This window comes from Punica granatum, chromosome 4 (assembly GCF_007655135.1).
Source record: "Punica granatum isolate Tunisia-2019 chromosome 4, ASM765513v2, whole genome shotgun sequence".
In the NCBI taxonomy this organism is placed as follows: Eukaryota; Viridiplantae; Streptophyta; class Magnoliopsida; order Myrtales; family Lythraceae; genus Punica; species Punica granatum.
The window spans coordinates 32,189,045-32,213,459 of record NC_045130.1 but is presented as its reverse complement, the minus strand read 5'-3'; the positions used below and the strand labels follow the sequence as shown (position 1 = coordinate 32,213,459).

Genomic DNA, 24,415 nt, shown 5'->3' with positions numbered 1-24,415 from the left:
TCAACTGTAGTATGGAGCATATCGAGGAATACATAAATAATATGACGAGGAACTTGCAGAAATATATATAGCAAGATTCAGCGACCAGTTGAAGCGGCACGTGGATGCAGTCTCGAGAATAATAACAGGGATTTAGGGAAGGACCTCGGCGCACCTCAGCAAGTGTTTGTACCATGTCCAGATCAAAAACAACTCTTACATCGGCAAGTTACTGTAAACCTAAACGTTACTCCAGCAGCCACATTGTTCGTCAACGGTCGGATTCAAACTTATGTGGAGAGGATCAGGGTCGGTAATTAACTTGTTTGCCCTTGTGTGCAATCAAACAATTTATTTGTGAACGCATCGATTCCAATCTATTCGGTGTGCTTTCAGTTAGTTATTAAACTCAATCCTGAATGGACTGACATGTTTGGGGTACATATATAAAACCGAAAAATTGAATGATATTACTTGGGACATGCATGGATAAGAATATATTTTTTTTTTCAGTGCGTAAACCTTGGTGTATGAATGCTCAACTGGATCCCGACTAATTCAGTTGAGTTAGGTCGGCCCACTACGGCGTAAAACTCTCATAGAGTGGATTTTCTGTATTCACAAGAACTCAAATCCGAGACCTTACTTAAGCGAAACAAGTACCGAACTGCTTGAACCAACACATATCGGTAAGAATAAGTAAATTTTTGAATGTTGAAACGCAATTATGTACAAGCACATTGTTGGCATGCCGATTTGCATGAGAGCCAACTTTGGAAATCACGATGTCGTTTGAATCATTTCTTTTTCCTTGATATGAATTATGACCTTATATTAAAGGCGTCTCCAATCTATTGATTGAGACTAATTCACGTTAAATCGTCGATTTGACTTTAATTACAAGGTGCTTCCAATGAATTCAAATCACTATTCTGCAAGTTAAGTTCATCCGTAGAGCTCAGGTAAATAGATATATATATATATATGTATACTAGTAGATCTACACGTGCATTGCACATGAAATATTTTTCGATCGAGTTATAATGCATACTACTGAAATGTAGGAAAATGTAAACATAATTTAAATTTCATTAAAAAATTTAAGCATATATAACATGCTTCATTACATATTGATTAGTTTAAGTGAACAAAATCAACAAATATATATTATTAATGGATCATCAAAATCAATTGACAAAACTTTGATTTAAATTAAAAGTAATTGTTGTGCCCAAACTAAAAAAATAATTAAGTTGATTTACATATAAATTCTATTTATAAAAAATTTCAAAAATAATATTACCAATGAATCATACCTCTTATACCAACATTTATTTTTGCTTCCAAACATGTGCAATCCATTACATGAAATAAAATCTCATTAGGCGATAATGCTCAGAAATTAAATGTTATATCTATAAAGATTTAAAATTGTATAAGTTTATCTAACCTGAGAATTGACATAATTTATCATTGTAAAGGGTGAAGACTCACTATTGTATCAGATTAGTTACGTTACCAAAGTCCTATGAAGAAGATTTGAACTTGTATCATGGAAGTATTAAGAAATATAAATGCGTAGTTTTAACAAATAGAATATATATATATATATATATATATTATGAAAACATAATACATTAGATGCTATTAGTTACGAAAATATTCAATAAAGCACAAGTTTTTAATATTTAAACTAAATAAATATTTTTTCAGTTTAAATATTTTTTAAAATTCCGAGTAAAGAACATTATTTATGAATTATTATTAAGTCTCAAATTTATGACTTTTACATTTCACAATATATAATTTAATAAAATTTTAATTCTTAATTTTACATAAGAATTTTTTTTGAAATATTTACATAATATATTTCAAATCTTTACAGTTTTCATAATTATATAGAAGCATGTTTGAATTAGCCGATTTTCAAATAAAATAATTTTTCCTATATTTTCAAAATTTTCAAATATGCATTCCATATTATTTCATTTGGTCTGCAAGCTCCATGCCTGGTATTCAATGGTATGACGATAGCTAATTTAAAAGGAAATATATTATGAATCTCTGATTTTCCATGCTAATTTTTAAACACAAATATATTTAAAGTATGAAAAATTGCATTATTAAAATGATACGTACTTATTGTTGGACTTTTGAATAAATTATGCATCAAAACAAATGATGAGACGAAAATTATATTTTCATTGCATGTAAAATGATAGGAAAAGGTAATAAATTAATTAATAATAGAAAGCCTTAGCATTTGGCAAAGAACAAGAACAAAATCAAGATAATTGCGATAGAAAAGAGTTAAATTTGTTAAAATGACAAAAAACATCATATACTCATAATTTGAACTTTTTGAAAAAAATAGAAACAAGCTCAAAACTAAGGAAAAATTAACAATTATAATTAATCTTCTTTATGTGAAAAGTGGATGTAACACTATTTTATCTTAATTTTTGTTTTGAGATCTCTATCACATGAAATATCTATGAGAAAGTAATTAAAAATTTTAAAAATGACTCAATACATAGACACAATTAGAAAATAAAATTACAAAATCTTACTTCACCAACTAAAATCTGTATTGATAAATAAATATGAATAAGAGTTTGCAGATTCAAATCAAGGGCTAGTTGTTTTTCCTTCATTAAACTCTACGAAAACTTTATTTACATGAATTCTTTAAAAAAGGAAAAACAGAAACCCCATCTCTGTACTTATCAAAAAAACAAACATCGTTTCTATTCTCTCCTTTGTGGCCTTTCTTTTCAAGGGAAATTGATGTCTCTGTCTTCTCTCTCCCTCTCTCATTCCTCCTCTCTTTTCTACAAACTCCAACTAAACCCATGGCTCTTGGCTAGGCTACAATTCTCTCTCTCTCTCTCTCCCCCTCCCCCCCCCCCCCCATTGGAGAGATTGACAAGCAGGGATTTACGCTCTCCGATGGATAAAAAAAACTAAAAGAATAGACAAAAATTTGAATTACTAAACTGTGCGGTTACGATACAAATCTTAGATGAACATAGTGATAAATAGATTCTTTTTTGCTTGTCTCTTCATTCACTTATATTCAATGGCAATTAGAAATTCAAGACCATATAGGGATGTGAAATAAGAATGATATTTCTTCGTCTACTTGAGATTAAATAAGGATTGAAATATTTGAATGGCCCAAGAAAAATAAAATAGTATCAAGAGTATGTAGGAAAATTAAAAGTGAGGGAGATAAGAGACGATTGAATAATGTCACAAGAATGGAAGAGCCGATGGCATGTTAAATATTCTTTGCTGATGACATGTTAAAAACCTACAAAATAAAATAAAATACATATTTTATAAGAGAGATTACTTATTTTTTTATGTTATAGGAATACAATGACTGAGATTTTTGAGCAACAAGACCGAGAATTTCCAGAAACTTTTCATTGAATTATTAGAGAGAAGAATTTCATATGGAAAAGGGAGAAGTTTGAATAGTTTCTCATATGTCTCTTAAAAAATTGGAAAATATATATAGTAGCAATAAATATATATTTTCAAATAGTCATGTCCGTTTAAATCACAATCCAATTATTTCACCAACCAACCACTTTGTTTCAAATATGAAATATGAAATTAAATATTTCTTTTATTATGCCATTTGTGATGATTAATTATACTTGCACTTATTTAATCATTAGATTTGATTGTCGAATTACATTGTAGTTTTCGTTTTGTAATTTTTCTATTTATGCTAAAAAAATATTTTTCAAATAAAATAAAAAAGTGACATGTGAATTTTATTTCGTCATGAGTGGTGCAAGGGCATCTTAAGTAATTACTTTCGCTTGCACTTTTTAGTGAAAAGAAAATAGTCAATAGCCAAAAGGTATGAAAGTTGGGATTTATTATATTAATTATATACATGAGTAAAATTGTAATATCATTATGTTAAGTGCGGGTAAAACGGGAAGAAAAATTGAAGACACGCTATAGGAGGGATAGTACTTTTGCATATAGTACATATATAAATGTACAATTAGAATTATAGAACCATATTCGAGGTTTCAACAATTTTTTCTTCGAAATGTGTTTTAGTGTGAAAAAGCATATAAGTGTAAGTGTCTTTTCAATAGTTACTTTCACTTATATTGTTTGAGTGAAAGGACACTAACCAAAAGGTATGATAATTATGGGAGTTGCTTATGGAAATGATAGAATTATAGTATCATTATAAAATTGAGGGCAATTTGAATAGAATATTACAAAGGAAGCATGTTTTAGGAAGATAACAAAATATAAATTGTATTTCAAAATTTTATAGTGCAGATGTACCTGTAATAAAAGATAAATCTTTCAAAAGGGACATTAGGCGACAGTTAGAGAGAATTCACAATGAATACAGAGACAGAGCATAAATATATTGCTAAGGATAAGATTAAAAGTCACGAGCCGGAAGTGCATAAGGAAAATTCACTAGAATATAAGGATATTTTCAGAATTATTAAAATTGGAGAAACACATTGCTAAGGGTACGATTAAAAGTCACCAGCAAAAAATGTATGAGAAAAAATTAAGAGAGTATAAGGGTATTTTTGGAATTATTAAAATTGGAGAAACACATTCGAAGTGCTCATACTTTTATATATAGTATAGATATATATTATTTCTTAAATAATGGAAAAGATAATATTAATCCTATAAATTTGGCCTTCAAACAATTTTAGTCCTATAAATTTGAAAAAAGCTGAATCAGTCCTATATGTTTGGTCTCTTAGATAGTTTTGGTACGTTCCATGACTGGGCATTATAGAGCTACTGACGTGGACTTGACATCATTAATTTTATCCACGTGGCAATTTGCTAATGGCTACAAATTAAAAGAATTTAAAAAATTTAAAAATAAAAAAGTTTAAATAAAATAAAATTCAAAATTAGGTAGGGACCAGATCGAGGGGGCTCCCCTTCTATCCGCCCCTCCCTCTCGGGAACCTCGCAGGGTGGCCCCCCACCACCCCACGCCCACCCCGGCCGGACCATCTGAGCCTCTTCCTCACCCTCCCTCTGCTTTAGCACAAGAGACACGACTCACACGAGAGAGAAGAGAAGACAGCACACAACAAACTGTTTTTTCCTTCTTTTTTTCAATTCTGAAATAATTTATAATAATAATATGGGTTTGGTTATATCACGTGGGCTTGGACCAAACGGGGCCAAGCTTGCGAGCCGCTCGAACCAAACATGCCCAAGCTCGAGCTCTGCTCAAGTAACTGTTCAGCTCGGCTCTAGTTTGGCTCGAATTTGATAAGATCGAGCCGAACTCGAGCTTTCACTGAGCCAAACTCAAACAGTTTGCGAACTGGCTCCGCTCGCTTACACTCCTACCACCGCCCCCTTTTTTCCCATCTCTCTCCTGAGTCTGTGTTTGTCTGAGTCTTTGGATTTTTATTTTAATTGTTGTATACAATTATTTTGTTAGTTAAAAAACTGAAAAAAGGTTGGAAAACAACAAATTTAGAGAAGATAGAAAATCAGCTATATACAAAATAAATATAAAAAAGGTACATGTCTTATTTTTTGACAGCTTTTGTCTTTTACTATCAACATAGGGGCCAAATTTCGTACTTCTTTTCGAAAATTTTCCAGAGCAAGTACAATACCTTATTTGATTAATATTTGTTAAACAAGTAATTGATTTACTCAAAATTCTGGGAACAAACTTAAGTATCCTTGTCACTTACTTAATAACGAACTGAAAGTCTCTGTCACTTAGACTAGACAGCCATGATTTACGTTAGAGTGGTTTACTCAAAATTTATACTTACAAATAATTTTCTCAAGAGCTAATTCAAGCAAATTTTAAGTAATTTACCATTCACGAATTCTAGTAACTTGATTTGAGTGACCGCAGATAATGAATGTTTTTAAGATCTTCCTTTAAGAAGTTTGGCCGCGTAACTAACGAAGGCTTAGCTTTACTGCCCCCTTGAACAATTAGCTAATTTAATTAGGGTGGGGGCTGGTTTCTCAAACAAATTAAATGTTAGGTTTGTTTTTGTAGTTACAGACGACGACTTTCGTCACCGTTTATATATATAAATATATATATATATATATATATAAACAAAGTACAAGTCGAATTCTCATGCCGCCCCATCATCTAAAATAAGAAACGAAGCTATCTCACTTTGCCACGTCATTACTATGTATTAAGGAATTTTTTTTATCATAAATTATGCAATAGAATACTATGTTATTTGCAGAATTGCTGTTCATATTTTGTAGCATTCGAATTGTCGTTCATATAGATTGTAGCAATATATAGAGTAGGAAACCTATATTAGGATGACTCATAATATTTATAGAGTTACCTTTTGCATTATGATTAAATATATTCTTATAATATTAACTATACTCAAATTTCTTATATAATATTGTTTGCTTACAATACTGTCGTTCGTATTGTGCCCTTTGTGAATATATATATGCCACACAAGTTGAGCATGCACATGCAAAGGGAGAAGCAAGTGCACAAACCAAGTAAACTCTCAATTTATGGATTGTATGAACTAAATATATTTTAATTTGAGTTTGATGCATTTTTTTTGTTTCTTTCCCATCGATATTTTGGTTGTGCATCAGATGTCCTTTCTTCTCTTTTTTGTTTTTCTTCTCAGTACGCTATCTCAGCTACTTTTTTAAATATTTTATAATTTTTTATTTAGAAAACTTAATCGAGATAATTTGGTTTCATGAACTAATTTATCAAGATAAGTTAATTGTTGACATATAATATATTTGAATTTTTCCACTTTTCATTTACTTGTCTTTTTTATGCATCTATATATATATGAAAACAAAATTTCGGATCGAATTCTCATGCCGCCACATTATCAAAAATAAAGCGGAGCTCATAATCAAATTCTCACACCGCCACATCATTATTTATACTAAGAAAATTGTTTTAATCTTGTTAAATAAATTTTATTAATTAATTATTTAATAAATATATAACTTTTATATATAAGGCACAACGTAAGCTAGGACGAGCTTTCATCCATATTGTGGATGTCGATAATCAATTTTCCAGTTCCTCCTATTAATGGACAACAAAAATATTTTCCCTAACAACTTATAGTTTTTGTCACTTTAGTTTCGGTTTTAGTGTTTGCGAAGTGTATGGTGAAATCTTGATCAGTCTGAGACAGGTGGTCGAGTTATCAAAATGAAATAAATTTACTGTTGAAGGGTCCATTTGTTTCACGGAAAACCATTTCAAGGTTAAGCAATTTTCTATAAAACAGTTTTTTTTTTCCCAATGTTTGGTTTGTGTTCGATAATAAACCAAACATTGTTTACTTTTGTACATTAAATAAGTATGCCCATCTATAGCGCTGCTTACCGTCACTGTACAGCCTTGACCACAGCCACAATGATCATTCTTAAATCTGTTCAGTATCGGTCTTTTGGGGCTCAATTTAAGCCAACATTGGCCAAGGGCGCTCGATCCAAGCTAATCTCAAGGTTGGTTTGGCTATATGCTGATATTGTTGGTGATTCTATCAACTGCAACCATCTAAGATGACTAAGAAAGCCATTGGCCTGAACACGCCTCTTTCACTCAGTAATAAGGTATCTTATTCTGATTATGCTCTCATGAAATTATTATCTCGGCAACCGGTTATATTGCATCTTTTGTCTAAATGACGCCCTTTTTATCTCATTCGTATTCTGCTCGTCAATCTTATAAAGCTCTGTCTCATCAGGACCACTCAGTATTGATCCTATGATAATGAATTCTTGAAATTATTAAGGAAATAAGTGATGACGATCCAGCCATGGTTACGGAGAAAAGTCCAGCTATTGATCAGGAGGAAAACCCAGTGCTGATTCACTCAGATTCCTCGACACTGGATTTTAACAAAGAAAACGCGTGAAAGAAAGAAGTGCTGTCCATATTTGTTGGGATATTAGTTTATATGTCCATTATTGATTTCTTTCTACTGATTCACTTTTTCCCGTTCATTGTATATTTGTATCATTTTGTAATCACAAATATCAAGTCAGGGGAAATATTCATCGTTCAATCCTTTGTCTACTTTTCCAATTCTTCTATTGGGTATCAGAGCCCTTAAGGGCAAGCAGACCTGTTCCCGATCAACCATGGCTGCTTCTACCTATTGGTTTCCCTCGAATATCAATGTGGCGAATTACACTGAAACTCAATGATGATAACTTCTTGCTGTGGGAGACTCAGATCCTTTCTCTACTCGAAAGTCAGGAGCTTGCTGGGTTCGTGACAGGTGAAATCCCTGCACCGCCAGAGATAGACCCGAGTTACTCGCAATGAACTCGGACCGACAGGTTGGTGAAATCGTGGAATGTTGGTACGCTGTCCGAAGAGGTTATAGGGCTTGTAGTGGGCCTGAAAACAGCTGCGCAGGTATGGACCATGCTGACTGATTACTACAAGCAAAGGTCCGTGGCCAGGGATTTTGATCCGTTATCTAAACAGCAGTATATTCGCAAGTTAGATGACTCTGTATCCTTGTATTTGAAAAATTTTAAATCAATATGTGACCAGCTCAATGCTATCGGTTGTCCCCGTCTTTGAGGTCGACAACGTGTTCAGGTTACTGGAGGGCCTCGGAGATAGCTATGAGTTAGTTATTCACAACGATATGCTCTGCCCACCACTACCAACATATGCAGAAATTATCCCTCAACTGCAAAGCTATGGGCTCCGCAATAAAAGGAGTGCTGCTGCCGCCCCGAATCATTCCATGGCTTTCCTGTTTCAACTTCAGCAGGGCCACGGTCGCGGTAATGGATGTAAGAACCGGAGATCCTTCTCTTTAAAGGGTCGAATTGAGTAGGTAGAAGCAGCCATAGTTGATCGGGAACAGGTCTGCTTGCCCTTGAGGGCTCTGATACCAAATAGAAGGATTGTAAAAGTAGACAGAGGATTGAACGATGAATGGGAATAAGTGAATCAGTAGAAAGAAATCAATAATGGACATATAATCTCATATCCCTACAAATATGGACAGCACTTCCTTCACGTGCTTTCCTTGTTAAAATCCAGTGTCGAGGAATCCGAGTGAATCAGGACCGGGTTTTCCTCCTGATCAATAACTTTTTTCCGTAACCATCGTCTTCACTTATTTCCTTAATAGAAATGAGAAACCCAAGTCCATTTTCCAGAAACATGAGCTCAGTCGTTTTTCCTAGCTACTGTTGTCAAAGAAACGTTTGCCTGGAAAATCATTTAAGTGAGAAAAAGGAACCGAGTCTCTATAGATGTGAATGGTTGTAATTGATCTTTCTTTAGCTTCAGCGAATATGATGAAATGCGCAAAGAAAATCGCTGAAAGTTGTAAGCTAACGCATGAGCATGGTTGTCAAACCTAACTCGTCGTTGGCACAGTGTGACAAGTTATAGCTTCCTATCACCGTCAATGTCTTGCATTATTGTCTATGCAGAGATCTTCAATACGTAACAGCTGAAAATATTAAGAGATGTTGTCCGCCTTGTTATGTATGGGGAAGTTTGGCAATTAATAGACCAAATCACCAACAATGTTAACTTTTGACCATGAGCCTGGTTTGTAAAATGCCTAAGTTTTTTACTAAGTTATACAAAGATAAACTATGTGAATTTTGACTAATTTCTGTAACTTTTTTTTTTGATAAGCGGTGAAATTATTGATATCAAACACAAATTATGTACAAAGGGAAAAACACGAGCTTTTGCCCCCCAAAGAGACTTATTTTCTAAACTAATTTTCAAAGTGGACTCCCCAAGAAAAAATTTCCTAATCTAGATTTTTATGTAAAATATACTTTTCAAATCCGCCCCTATTTACCAACAAAAATGTTGATTTAGTGGTAAGTACCTCACCCCCGTAAGGAGAAGAACACGAGTTCGAACCCTAGGAAGCGCATTTGTTGGGAGGGAGAATAACCTTTAATGCTCAATCTCCCGACTGGATTAGTCAGATCCCATTGGACTCTAGATATCAGGGTACACGCCGAAAAAAAAATCCGCCCCTATTTATTATAAAGATCCTCAAAAAAGAGAGAACAACGCCAATTGAGATGAAAAGGGGAGGTAAGGTCATCGACGATATTTGAGTGGCGGGTCAGGAGCAGGCTAACTGATGTTAGGCTTCCACCACCCCTCTTTGTTTCCTCTCTCAGAAGCATGTAGAGAGAGAGAGATAGAGGAAAAAAAACAAGGGTAGTAGGGGTCCAACGCTGCTCGCCACCGTCTCACGCGAAGTCATCGGCAATATATATTTTTGGAGGGCTACAATAATGGTGACCAAGTACAGAATCAGGTACGGCCATAAGAAATGGTGGCCTAAAGCGAAAAATTTATATAAGGCCTTTAAAAACCTATTCATTTCAGTAAAAAAGGTTAATAAAATTAATATAGAATTTATTATTTTAAATGACATGTAAATTAATAATTGAAATTTTTTATAATAAATTTCTCCTAATATTTTAATTGAATCATTTTCAACAACTTTTTTCTTTCTTGCATCAAGATAATAGTAAAAATTATTAGAAAAATCACCAAAAAAGTGAAAGTGAAGTGGAAAAATCAAGAGAAATTTTGACAAGTTACTCAATAGAAAATGGATGACAAGAAGAACAAAATTAGTTTATTGAGCATTACAAAGGATAAACAAATTCGGATGTAACAAAGAGAATGAGATATCCCACTATAAACATTCTTAAAATTCTCCAATTTAAAAATCACGCTTACAATGATATGGATTGTCATTTACACAATGTCAAAGAGCTATTAAATATCTATGAGTGTTAGGAGAATTAATAGGCACAATCTTTAAGATGATTTAGCATTTTTGTTGAATTTATGGATAGTTGATGGATAGAAGAATTAGGAATTTTGGAAAAAGTGAGCAATAAGTTGATGGTTTATAGCGAGAAAACTAAAATTTATGAAATCAACTATTTTAAATATGGGTGACTCTATAAAATTAATTATATTAATTAATACAAATAAGGAAAATGAGATTTATTATGAATTAGTTTGGCAAGTAAATTTATTATAGATTAAGTTAGGCAATTTAATGTTAGGGCCCTTATGAAATTAATTATGTTAGAGTAGGCTAATTAATACAAATAAAGGAAATGAGATTTATTAAAAATTAGTTTGGCAAGTAAATTTATTATAGTTAGGCAATTTAACGTTAGAGGCCTTAATCAATTGTAGAAACAAGTAAATTTATCATAAACTAAACAAGGCAAATTAATATTACGGGCCTTAATCTATGATGGATATAGTGCTTAAAATTAGAGGCCTAAAGCAGTTGCTTTATTTGTCAAGCCATAGGGCCGACCTGTACAAAATACTTGGGACAGGGTTGGCACAAAGTCAGCCACCACCAGCCCAGTCGAGGTTTATTGACACTCTTAGTGGTTGTCCACAACCTCACTTGAGACGTTGATGACCAGCCTCAGGTCCCCACAGTCCTTCTCTATGTACAACTATTTATGTGGGCCAGGTCGGTAAAATACCTAAAGTTTTTGAGTGAATTATTCATGCCATAGAGTTAATATATAATTTGAACTTTTTAAAGTAAATCTATAATGTAAGTTAACCACGAATGCATATCTTTCATTTTTAGGTCACATTTGGTACAAAAGAATGAAATGTAATAAAGCGGAATGAGTGAAATTAAAAACAGAAAGTAATGATATTGAGAGAGAAAATGTGATTATTTTTATTGATATTGAATACATGATAAAATGCAATTAAAATATTATACCTTTAACATATTTACAAATATGCATGTTATTGTACACATTAAAAAATGCATAATCATCTTCACGACCTTTTTGTGTTAAAATGGTAGAGCTGGCATTCCTCAATTATCGTGGATGAATGTTTATTTTAAGAAATTAAAAGAAGAAAAACCAAAATTTCACGCAAACTCTAAAAACAAATAGGAAAAAAAATATTTTTGTTCCTATAAGTTTAGCATCCTGTCAATTTTAATCCTTTAAGTTTTAAAAGTACCGAATTAGTCCTATACGTCTGATTCGTAAGGCAATTTTGGTCCATTTCGTGACTTACAGACCAAAACTATCTTTCTTTTTCAAAACTTATAGGACCATATTTTAATTGAAAGCTAACTTATAGGAACAAAAGTGTCTTTTTCATAACTTATAGAACCGAAATTGTCTTACGAAGCAAACGTATATGATTGATTTAGTAATTTTATGTCTTATAAGATCAAAATTGATTAAATATCAAACTTATAAAACTAAAAATATCTTTTTTCCAAAAAGAATGGAAGGATGTAAACTCCATTCGGTATCATTCGTTTCTACCTAACCAAAATTTATGTTATTTGTAACACAGAATTTCCTATTCAAATGGGATACACCCTACTAGCACTATATCAGGGGCTCAGACTCAGGAATGCAAGCGGCTAGGGATGTGCATATTACCTCAAGCCAGTCCTTCCGTGGACCGATTGACAAGCTAAACACATGTACATATACACCGAGATTTCGCACAGCAACACACCAAGTACATGCCGGTAGTACACAGGGGCTCCTATGAGCTTACCCACGAGAAGACGACCAACACGGAGATAGTAGAATTGGTATTGTTGCACTTGAAGAGAGATGGAATATCAACCTTGACACCTACATCTAGCATAGAATTATCACTCAAATGATTCGACCCTCGCCACATATGTGCCGAATCTCCTTTTCCTTCAGATATGAAGCAAAGATCTAAATTTATTGGAGAGACTGTTGTACTTCCATGAGCTGGATTCGAAATTAGATATCCAGGCAATCCTAACAGAGGATTCCTTTGCTGGAAAATAACAAGAGGTTCGAGCTAGAGTACTATTCCAATTCTGGTTAGACTGATATCTGCATCTGTGTAAATTATGTGAAATAGAAAAGGGGAACACCGTAACCCTCAATCCAAAGAAGTTATAATTAATCAGTCGAAGTTTTTTTTATAATAATAATAATAAGCATTTTAAGAGTTTTATCCAAAGTCAGAGAGATGCGATCGCCTCCTATGCCCCTTAGGGTATTAGGTACATATACTTTTTTCAAACGATTGAGATTGATTCATTAGATTTCAACGAGTTTGCATTTATGTGCATTTACATATACTCTTTTGGTAAAGTAAGCCTATTCTTTGCTATTTGACTATGACATATGATGATTTTAGGCTTCGTACGTTCCTTTCCACACCTTCATAAGCCCATTTCTTTTTTTTCGGTAGTGTTCATAAGCCCATTTCTATAAATTAGGGGAGTTAAGGTCCAGGTTTTTTTTTTTTTCACGATATCCGGACCGTACCATGTAAGGAACAAGTTTCGAGATTTTGGAACCAGACCTTACCATGTTAAATCCTGAAACCGGAACATACCCGAAACCTGTATCATATCACAGGTTCCGAGTACCCTATTGGAAGTTGTAAATTTTTTTGTCTCACTAAATAAAACCGATAATATCTAATCCATAATCAGCAATCACGCAAAACATAATGTCAACATAGATTTAGATTAATCCACAATACAACAAAGAGTAATATGTCTCATCAATCCATCTACAAAATTAAACATCCTTAATACGATTAGGCCTCATCGAGGACACACTGAGGTCATCGAACCAAAGCTACCGATGATAAGGAATGCGAGGCTTCCCCCGAGAGAGAGAGACGGAGAGAGACAAAGAGAGACAGAGAGGGGAAGAGGGTAAAATAAAAAGGAGAAATACATCTGAATATAACTAGGGAAATTATTATCGAGTCCACGTACGGGTTCCAATTTCGGTTTTAGGTACCCTATATACTGGAATCGGAACTAAAACCTGTTTTCAGCGGTTCCTTATTTTAATGTTCAGACCCTACCATATTTTCAATATAAGCTACTCGGACCCTACCTTAACGGGTAGATTCCGACCGGTTCCGGATATACTCGGTATTCGTGCACACTTCTACTATAAATCCTTTTTCTAGTTGCATTTCTCATGTCAGTCCCATTATCCCTAACTTTCTCATTTGGTTGCTTTTATATTTAGCTTTATTTGGCAATGCCTCTTAATGTCAGGATACAATGGATAGCAGCCTTGGCTTCGTTTATATTAGTTAGGGTTGGCAATATTTCACACGACACGAATACGACACGGAGTTAAACGGGTTTGGGTTGTACATTTTTTATAATCGGTCTAAACGGGTCCAACCCGTTTAAACACGGTTAATAAGCGTGTTTTACCAGGTTGAACCCGTGTAACCTGATTATACACGATTAAACATGTTTATTTAAACATGTTTAATCGTGTTACTATAATCATGTAACCCGTTAACCCGTTTATGTATTTGGATTTACCAAAATATCTTTATGTAATCCTAACTTCTTAAGTCCCTAACCTAATTTACTTTCCTTTCTTTCACCCAATCCAACACAGCACAACCGCACTTCCACTTCTACTTCTACTTCTCTACTATCCTTCCTCAGATCTCATCTACGGTTTGATTTCCTTATTCTCATCCATCAATGGCGACGTTCTCCTTTTTCGTTCTCATTACTCTTCTCTCCGTGCACCTCGCATTGTCCGCAGATCCGCCTCAGATCTCGCCCTCCCCTACTCCCAAGCTCACCGCCGACTCCACTCCCACCATCTCCCCTTCGAAGCCCACCGCTTCGCTGGCTCCCGCTCCAGCCAATGCGCCTCATAGCTCGATCTCATCCTCGTCGTCGCTACTTCCCTTGGATGCGGCTCCCGCCTCTTCCCCGTCCACATCCCCTTCCCCTCCATCTCAATCTCCGTGTTAACGTGTAAACATGTCGTGTTAACGTGTTCGGGTAAACGAGTTAATCGGATAAACATGTTGTGTTAATATATCCGGGTAACTGAGTTGATTGGATAAACAAGTTGTGTTAACGTGTCCGAATAACGTTTATAATCGTGTCGTGTATACGTGTACCTATTATGACATTTTCGATAAACGGGTTTAAACGTATCTAAACAGGTTGATACGGATATAAACGTGTCATGTATGGGTTTCCAAAACCTGACCCGTTTAATAATCATGTCATGTACGGGTTATGACTTCGATGATACGAACCCGTTTAGACACGACAAGACACGAATTGCCACCCCTAATATTACTCCTATCTTGTAACCGGCTAATCCATGGAGCACCAGTGGTTCCATGCTACTTCATCTTTGGCGACTCTATAAACGACAATGGGAACAATAACAATCGAGATACAAAGATCAAGGCGACATCCCCTCCGTATGGGATCAATTACCCAGACGATCCGACTGGAAGGTTCACCAATGGCCAGAATATCGCAGATCTTATAGGTCCTCCTTCTCTCCTTATTCACCTTTACTTTTTTTTTTTCAATTACAAGGAAAGCTTGTGGGCCTAGTACAATGAATAGAAATTTTAATAGCTAATAAAGGAGTACATCAAAATGGCAAAGTCACCACATTGGCAAAGTTAATGGAAAATGTAATTGCATGATCAAAATGGCAAAAATGTGAAAGATTGAAGATAAAAAATAGCAAAAAGAAAAAAAAAAGTTTTATGACCAAAATGACAAAAAAGTCAAAAGTTGAGAACCAAAAATGTCTTTTTTCTTAAATAATAATAATAGTACTTTTCATTTTCATTCCTTTAGTTTTGCGAATTAGCAGATTTTTTTCTTTTCTTGAATTACGAGTGGACATTTAGGTTTTACCCTATTAATTTTGACAGTCCATGCATACCCTCGTAAGCACAGGTTGGACACGTGAGTCCAACCACACATATCGTGCAGGTGGCTCCATAGAAGTCCTCCATATGATTTTACAGTGACTCGATGTTTGATGTTTATTAACGGATTCGTGTGATTTGACGACAGAGCACCGAGCCCTCTTGGGTTGAATTAGTCGAACAGTGATATTGCACCCACATTTTTTTTTAATGTGCATATCTACAGTTGAGTTCTTGGGCTTTGAAAGCCGTCTTGCTCCCTATGCAAATGCAACAGATGAAGACATAATACGAGGACTCGTCAATTATGCATCAGGTGGTGTTGGAATTTTGGAGGAAACCGGGAAGGAATCGGTAATTCTCATTCATATTACATTTCCATAAAGTTTGAAGCTCCTAGTCTTGATCGTTTATTTGTCGTCTAATTACAATTTTCCTCTAATTATATATATAATTCGTGGGATTAACACCCCCAGACATCTGAGTGCAGTTGAACCAAAACCATATGTTCTTAATCAGGGGCGGAGCCACTAAGGCTCCAAATTTTAGTGATTTCACCTATAAATTTGTAAAAATCTTTACTTTTGCCCCCAAATAAAACACCAATGCCCCCCCTAAATTATTTTATTATTTAACTTATGTCCCGAAATTTTCTTATAAGTCCTACTAATATTTAGAAACTTTTAATTTGCCTCCCCTGAATATTATTTCTAGCTCCGCCCCTGTTCTTAATGGTGTATATACCTTGGACTTGCCAGGGAGATTTAGCAACATTTAACAACCAGCTGAAGCAGGATGAGGACACGATCTGAAGTTTTGGGAAGATCCTCGGAGGGAACAAGGCACTGGCAAGGTCTCACCTCAGCAAGTGCTTGCACCACATCTCTCTAGGAAACAATGACTTCTCCGGAAATTACTTCAGACCCTGGCAGTTTTCCAGCAGTCGCAAGTATAACCCGGAATTGTTTGCCAATCGTTTAGTCGAAACTTTGACGGAAAGGATAAGGGTGAGTTAATGATTCTTGTACTACGATCAGTTTCCAAATATTGTAGGATTCAATTGGATGAACACACAAAGATCTCAAGAATAAGGAAGTTTTTTCAACGATGAATTCTGGAATCGGATGAGTGATGATAGTTTGGATTACAAACTAATCGGTAATGTCTTCATTTTCTTATTTTCTTTTAGGTGTTCGGACTTGGTAGACATTGTATGAGTATGGGGCAAGGAAAGTGATACTTTCAGGAGTCACGATGATCGGGCGCATGCCCTCTGCACTGGCTCATCATCCTCTTAGGCGATCACAGTGCGTAGAGGAGTATCACATCCCGGTCCGAATATACAATGCCAAGCTTAAGTCCCTTGTTGATAACTTTAATCGAGACTACTCCGATGCTAAGTTCATCTATGTGGACGATTTCAGCAACTTGAGGGAGATCATGGATAGCCCATTATCATATGGTAAACCCAGCAGATACTTTTGTGCTCCATTGTAGCTCCTCTGCATTTCATATGTAGTGAAGTCGATGAAATTGTTTGTTGAGAGGAAACGTAAGAAGTGAGATAATTGCCTGTGTCATTGCCGGACAGCCCGCCCGTACAAAAGAGTCTCTGCAACATTATCCCGAGTGGGACTTGGTGCAATCCTCGCACAATATTTGTTTGTTGTTGCAACTGTAGAGGAAACTGCATAGAAGCTCTCGATCCTTTTATAATTAATATGTAAGCTCCCATTCTCGTTTCCTTTTTGAAGGTTTTGCAGTCACGGATCAGGCCTGCTGTGGCATAGGGAAGAATCACGCGTCAATATTATGTCTGCCGAACTTTATCCCCTGCAAGAACAGGGACCAGTACGTGTTCTGGGACTCCTGGCACCCAACTGAAGCGGCATCGCTTGTTGCCGTGAAGAGGTTGTTTGGTAACAATGCTCGATCCTTCACTTACCCCATTACTATCCTCGAACTTGCAGAGCTATGAGTGAGGCACCCAACTGGGGCAACAGAATAAGATCAGAGAACTCTGTATCAAGCAATTCAAACTCATTTCATTTCTGTCTCATATATATGCACAATGGAAATTCAATACTGCAATACAAAATAGCAAAAAGCCGTCAACCTGCTCCGTCACAATGAATCTACTGAAGAACTTGGGGAGTGGCGTTAGCATATCCGAAACTAATCACTGAACAGAACACAGCTCCATGCCCAAAGATCTTGGGCTATTAGGAGAGAGCTTTCCATGCTGAGAGAGCTTTATCTCTTAGTGGGTCGACCCAATTTGACTAAATTAGTCGGAACCTATTAGACTTTTCAGATATCGGGGTTCACACTGAAAAAAAGAGAGTTATTGCTAGGAGCCTTAATCTAGAATTGGGAGCCTAAAGCAATTGCTTTTTTCGCCACCCCATAGGGCCGACCTTAACTAGCTCTACATCTAGCATAGAATTATCATGCAAATTATTCGATTCTCTCCGTGTATAAGTCTAACAAGCTTAGACTAATTCAATTTTGAATTAGGTCGGTCCACACTAATGTGTAAAGCTCTGCCAAATATTAAAAAAAATTTCAATCATAAGATTCAAACTCGAAACCACATTTAAGTAAAATAGGTTAAACCTCCTAAACCAACCCACGTTAATATTGACACGTTTTTAGCAAAGATATAATTTTATTGGAAGAGTCTACTGTACTTCCATGGGCTTACCTTGTAATTAGGTTTCCAAGCTGTCCTAACCGATCCTGATTCCTTTATTTTAATAAAAAAACTAGTTGACACCAGTGGGTTGTGCAAAATTTTTTTATCAATTTTCGCATGACTGAAAATAAATATAACACATAAATAAGTATAGATAGAAAGAAAAGATATAGTCAAAACTATATACTTGACGAAATAAACATAATAAACACTGAATTGTAAGTAATACATTGTGTAGGACTTATGGCATGTTTGGTTCAGGTGAACAACCATTCCCTTCCCTATGTATTCCGTGCGGAATACATATTCTGTTGTTTGGGAACATTCGGATCCGGAATAGCCATTCCGGACCGACCCTCCCATCAAGAATTGATTCGAAATGCCCAGTCATCCCATGTCCATGGGTAATAGCTACTCTTCATCGAGAATAGATGTGAATAGCCGAAAATACCCTCCTCATCTTCATGGCCCAGCCACCTCCCCAGCACATCATCACCTTTGCTGCCTCCCTCGGCTCTGCTCGCTTGTACTGCCCTGTTTCAGCCAGTTAAGACTCCCATTCTCCTCTCTTACCTTCCTCGACCTTACTTCAAGATGTTTGTCGCCTAAACTTGAGATTGATTTCAGAATTTTTCTAGCCTATGTGACCCACTGGGATTCGGTCAATAGTTCTGTAATTGCGATTAAAGATTACCATATAGACGTGGCAAATGAGTCCTAACAGTATGTGTTTTTGCTTTTTCCATAGATGATGGAATTGTAGCTCTGGATTTCGTGAATTCTGTACAGGAGAATCATATGAAGCTCACCCTGGCCCTGCTGGACAGAGCTAAGGAGATTTGTGCGGAAAGAGGGGTACAAAAATTTCACAAGCCCAAGCTCCCGTGTTCACAAGCCAGAGGTCTCGACGAACCCAAGCTAGGGAGGCCAGGGCTTGTAGCTTGGGTTCGTCGAGATATACAACATTATTAGAATGATTGACATGAGAACTCTGTGTAGTCTAACATATAAAATTTATATGTTTATTTAGTAACCAATTGAACACCATATATAAATTTTAAATTGTGTCATCACTTGTACATAATAATATAATAGTAAATCAATAGTATCAACTAACTTATACATATTTGACAATGTTTCCTCGATCATACTATTACAATTTATGCACATAAGAAAATTACTTGGAATCAATAAGAGCACCAACAATCACTTCACAGTCCTCAAAATGTAATAAACTCAAAAAATAAAAATAAAATTATCAACAAAAAATGGAGAAATACATTACTTTCAACTAACAAAATCATGAGAATAAGCCAATAGGATTGGTCTGGTAGTTGAAGGTTGTGAATTCCTTAGAAAAGTCTCAAGTTCAAGTAATCTCGAAAAACATAGAGAAGAATACCTCCTATGGTTGAAGTAGGGGTGATCGGTTCTGGGTACTCTGTCTTTTTCATAATACCCGGACCTTACCTTGTAAGGGACCGGTTCTAAGATTTTGGAACCGGGGCCTTACCCTATTGAATTATGGAACCGGAACCTACCTGGAACCTGTATTATACCACAGGTTCCGAGTACCCTGTTGGAACTTGTAATTTTTTTTTGTCTCGCTAAATAAAACCGAAAATATCCTATCCATAATCAGTAATCACGGCAAATATAATATCGACATAGATTTAGATTAATCCACAACAATAAAAAATAATGTCTCATTAATCCATCCACAAAACTAAATGTCTATAATACGATCTTACACAACAAAATGTAATATTTCCTTACAATATGTCCATCATGGACTAATATGGTCCATGAATTAAAAAGTTTATCTATCCAAAAGCAAAAAAATCACACTTTAATCTTAAGAAAAAATATAGGATTAGAAAAAAGATAACTCAGAAGATCTCATCTGATAGGCAGGGGAGGGGAATTGTGAAGTCCCTAACCAACTTTGTCTAACTATGCCCAATGTCATTATTCTGTATGAAGCACAAACACAAATCAACCAATTTCCCATACAGCCTTCGGTCTAACCATCTAAGCACATGTCTGCCAAAAGCCTAACCCTAGCTAAAAATTTAAATAAACAAAAGTAAGATAAAAGAAGAAATAGAGACTAGGCTCACCAATCTCTTATGAAGCCAACCCTGTAGCTGCGTTAGCTGTGAACAGCCGTGAGCTATATCAGCCTCCTGGGATGCCAACTGGGAATCACCTCTAGATAGTGATTTTGTTTGACATGCTCTGCTGTAGGCTAAAATCAAAAGTATTGAGAATCAGCTGAGTGAAGCCCTTCGTTCAAATGAAAGTAGATCAAAATTTGGCCCAGATTCGGGGAATGGAGTACCAACAGGTGGGGATAAAGTGCTGAAAGCAATTCCTATGAAGTTGTTTTCCGAAATCATAAGAAAATTCCTATGGATCACTCACCACCCGGGGATTTCCTTATCAACTGGAACCACCCCGAGAGAAAACATAGCAGCAAAGGTCAGCAATTCCTATGCCTAGGTGAGCAGTGGAGTCTAGACGAGAATCTCACCGGGGAAAGGGAGCTTGAAGGAGAGTCGGAGACGAGAGCGACAGAGAGGAGCCGGTGTGGAGAGTCGGAGTCGAGAGCGACGGATTTGGAGTAGAAAAGAAGCTCAGCGGGAAAGAGAGCCGGAGTGAAGAGTCAGAGACGAGATGCGACCGACGGAGAGGAGCTGGAGTGGAGAGTCGTAGACGAGAGGAATTGGAGTCGGAGACGATGACGATTTGCGATTTAGGGTTCCTCTTCGCTCTTCCTTCCTGTCTTCAATCTTCCCGACTCTGTTAGTCTATAATACAGACTAACTTTACCTTTCTTTCTTTTTTTTTTTAGTAATTATCATCCGGTTTCGGATACCGGTTCCGATTCTGGGTACCTGTAGGTTGGAACCGGAACCGGAATCGGATTTTACTAGTTCCTTATTTTGATACCCGGACCCTACCCTATTTTCAATACGAGCTACCCGGACCCTACCCTAACGGGTAAGTTCCGACCGATTCCGGGTATACCCGGTATCCGTGCACACCCCTAGGTTGAAGGGTGTGACTTCCTTAAAAATGTCTCAAGTTCAAGTCAACTCGAAAACCATAGAGAAGAATACTTCCTATTGAGCCACCTACACTATCTGTGAAGATTTACTCCAATCTCTGGTTTCATTTTCCCTATTAGTCCATTCTTCTCACCTTTCTTATTTGATTGCTTTATTTGGCAATTCCTCTTAATTTAAGTATTCGGAGGATAGCCGTCTCGGTCTTATTCATATTATATCTCTCTCTGAACCGGTGAATCCACAAAGGAGCAGTGGTTCCATGATACTTCATCTTTGGCGATTCCATAAACGACTACGGGAACAATTACAATATGGATACATTGGCCAAGGCGAACTTCCCGCCATTTGGTATAGATTACCCAGACAGTCCTACTGGAAGTTTCACCAATGGCAAGAACGTCGCCGATCTTATAGGTCCGCTTTCCTCTCTATCCCTAGTTCACCTGGCTTACGATAGATAAAACTGCCTGTCAAAAATTATGTATTCTAACGATATTCTATCTACTGGATAATCACATAAGTTGTGCAAGTTGGCCCACCAGGTCGTATGGATTGGATTGCAGAATATTGATATTCCACCACCATTTTTTTGTGCATCTATACGGTTGAGTTCTTGGGTTTTGACGGTCGTCTTGCTCCCTATGCAAATGCAAGAGATGAAGACATAATACGAGGACTTATCAATTATGCGTCAGGTGGTGTTGGAATTTTGGAGGAAACCGGAAAAGGATTTGGTAATCATCATCCATGTTACAATCCCATAGACTTAGAAGCTTAAATCGGATCACATCAGTTATTTATTGCTCAAGAAGATCGTTCGGATTATATGTAAGCGATCAGATTATATCACCCCGACATACTTACGCAGTCGAACTAAAAGCACATGTCCTTTCCTAGCAAGTAATGGTAATGTATGCCTTGAATTTGCCTGGGAAATTTAGCAACGTTCAAGGACCAGCTGAATCAGCACAAGGGCATAATCTCAAGAATGGTGAAGATCCTCTGAGGGAACCAGCCATCGACCATGTCTCGCCTCAGCAGGTGCTTGTACCACATTCATCTCTGAGACAATGACTTCCGCGGAAATTACTACTTACCCTTGCAGTTTTCCAGCAGCCACAAGGATGACTCGGAATTGTTTGCCAATCTTCTAGTTGAAACTATGGCCGGGATGATAAGGGTGAGTTATTTATTTCTGTACAACATACTACTGTGGAATAAGCTTGTCTAGCCAAAAACCGATCTTTTCTGCATTACAATTACCACCGTATAGCGTAGGATTCCATTGGACTGAACATAAATATACCCTATTGCTTCATTTTAAGTGATTGCTGTGTACTTATAGTTATATCAGTCCACAAAGGTCTCGACAGAATTCGGAGTTGCTTCCACTAGGAATTCTGGAAATGGATGAATGATGATAGTTTGGATTACAAACTAATCCGCTATTACTGTCTTCCTTTTCTTGTTTCTCTGGGTCTGTTGGGACTGGCCGGCAGACATTGTATGAGTATGGGGCAAGGAAAGTGATGCTGACGGGAGTTGGGATGATTGAGTGCACATCCCATGTACTGGCACGTTATCCTTGAAGGAATTCACAGTGTGTAAACGAGTTTCACATCACCATCCGAATATACAATGTGAAGCTTAAGTCCCTAGTGGATCGCTTGTATGGAGATTACTCCGATACTAAGTTCATCTACTTGGACGGATTCAGAAACATGCAGGAGCTTTTGGATTGACTGCTATCATATGGTAAACACCCTTGATATTTTTGGGCTCGATTGCACCTCCTCTACAGTGCATATCTAGTGTAGTCATGAAATTGTTGTCGAGAGCAAATGCGAGATCTGAGAGCCTCTGCAACTTTGTCCTGAGTTCCAACTGCAGAGAAGCTTATCAATGCTTTGCTAATATGTAAACTTCCTTTCCTTGTTTTAGGTCTTTTGGTCATAGATCAGCGCTGCTGCAGCATAGGGAAGAATCACGGTTTCTTAACATGTGTGCCGCACTTGACCCCCTGCAAGAACAGGGACTGGTACGTGATCCAGGACGCCTACCACCGGACAGAAGCAGCATACCTACTTCTGGTGAAGAAGTTTGGCAACAAAGCTCGATCCTACACTTACCCATATGACTATCCTCCAGCTAGCAGAGCTATTAATGAGACTCCTGTTTCCAAAATAAGCCGATCGTTCAACAAAGAGTTTACAAATTACGTATAAAGTTAATGACCTAAAAGTGAATCTTAGTTTACAGCTTCAGAAAATATTAATGACCTAAAAGTGAGTCTTAATTTACAGCTTCAGAAACAAATTAACATACAAACAATTCTATTCTTCTGGGGTATGTTGAGAAAACATATTCGTTTATGAAAAACACATGGTGCTAAATGCTGTTGGTAGAACAAGATGAACCGTATCTGCTTAGATCGGAATGGTCCCTCTTCAACATGGCCTCGAAATTATTGAAGCACTTCAAAGGTCGAACCTGTGATACAGAATAGCAGAAAGCCATCAATCTACTATATTATGGTTTTACAATATAAATCTAATGAGAACTCGAGCCATGGTATTAGCATGTCTAGAAAACTTATCCATTGAACAGATACAGCTTAATGCACAAATATCTGCGTATATCCCTATTCAGTAACTTCTGTTATCAATTATATATATATATATATATAGATATATATAAACGAGTTAGCTTCCAATGAAACGAGGAAAGCGGAAGAAAGAGAGAGGTAGGAGGACCTTCCAACGGCTCTTGTGGTTAAGAGAGTAGTGTATATGTTCCAGCTTCTCTATTATTGTCCTGTAAGAAGGTCGTTCCGCTGGTTTCTCGTTCCAGCATGCCTCAATCAGCTGTCACCAAATAACATTCATGTCATCGGTCTTGTTTTTCGAGAACAATGTTTCT

At 36.4% G+C, this 24,415-nt stretch overlaps 1 protein-coding gene and 2 long non-coding RNA genes across 3 annotated transcripts; 2 read left to right on the top strand and 1 right to left on the bottom strand.

Annotated features, from left to right (window-relative positions):
- Positions 1 to 14,522: 14,522 nt before the first annotated feature.
- On the top strand, positions 14,523 to 17,708 carry LOC116204328 (GDSL esterase/lipase At5g45670-like). The gene is made up of 6 exons (XM_031536417.1): positions 14,523 to 14,796; positions 15,175 to 15,336; positions 15,957 to 16,084; positions 16,555 to 16,737; positions 16,937 to 17,192; positions 17,485 to 17,708. The coding sequence occupies exons 1-6, from the start codon at positions 14,523 to 14,525 to the stop codon at positions 17,706 to 17,708; spliced, it is 1,227 nt and encodes a 408-aa protein (XP_031392277.1).
- A 1,190-nt stretch (positions 17,709 to 18,898) lies between these two features.
- On the top strand, positions 18,899 to 19,219 carry LOC116202965. Its single transcript, XR_004156181.1, has 2 exons — positions 18,899 to 18,971; positions 19,189 to 19,219. It is a non-coding gene; the product is annotated as an uncharacterized LOC116202965 (long non-coding RNA).
- Positions 19,220 to 20,117: 898 nt separating this feature from the next.
- Positions 20,118 to 21,259, bottom strand: LOC116205608. Its single transcript, XR_004156539.1, has 2 exons — positions 20,959 to 21,259; positions 20,118 to 20,673 (listed from the first exon to the last, which is right to left on the bottom strand). It is a non-coding gene; the product is annotated as an uncharacterized LOC116205608 (long non-coding RNA).
- Between the last annotated feature and the right edge of the window lie 3,156 nt (positions 21,260 to 24,415).

Coding starts and splice junctions, on each gene's coding strand:
- LOC116204328 (XM_031536417.1), top strand. CDS start 14,523: ATGGCGACGTTCTCCTTTTTCGTTCTCATTACTCTTCTCTCCGTGCAC. Junction 16,738..16,936: donor CTTTGACGGAAAGGATAAGG/GTGAGTTAATGA, acceptor CGGACTTGGTAG/ACATTGTATGAGTATGGGGC. Junction 17,193..17,484: donor GGATAGCCCATTATCATATG/GTAAACCCAGCA, acceptor TCCTTTTTGAAG/GTTTTGCAGTCACGGATCAG.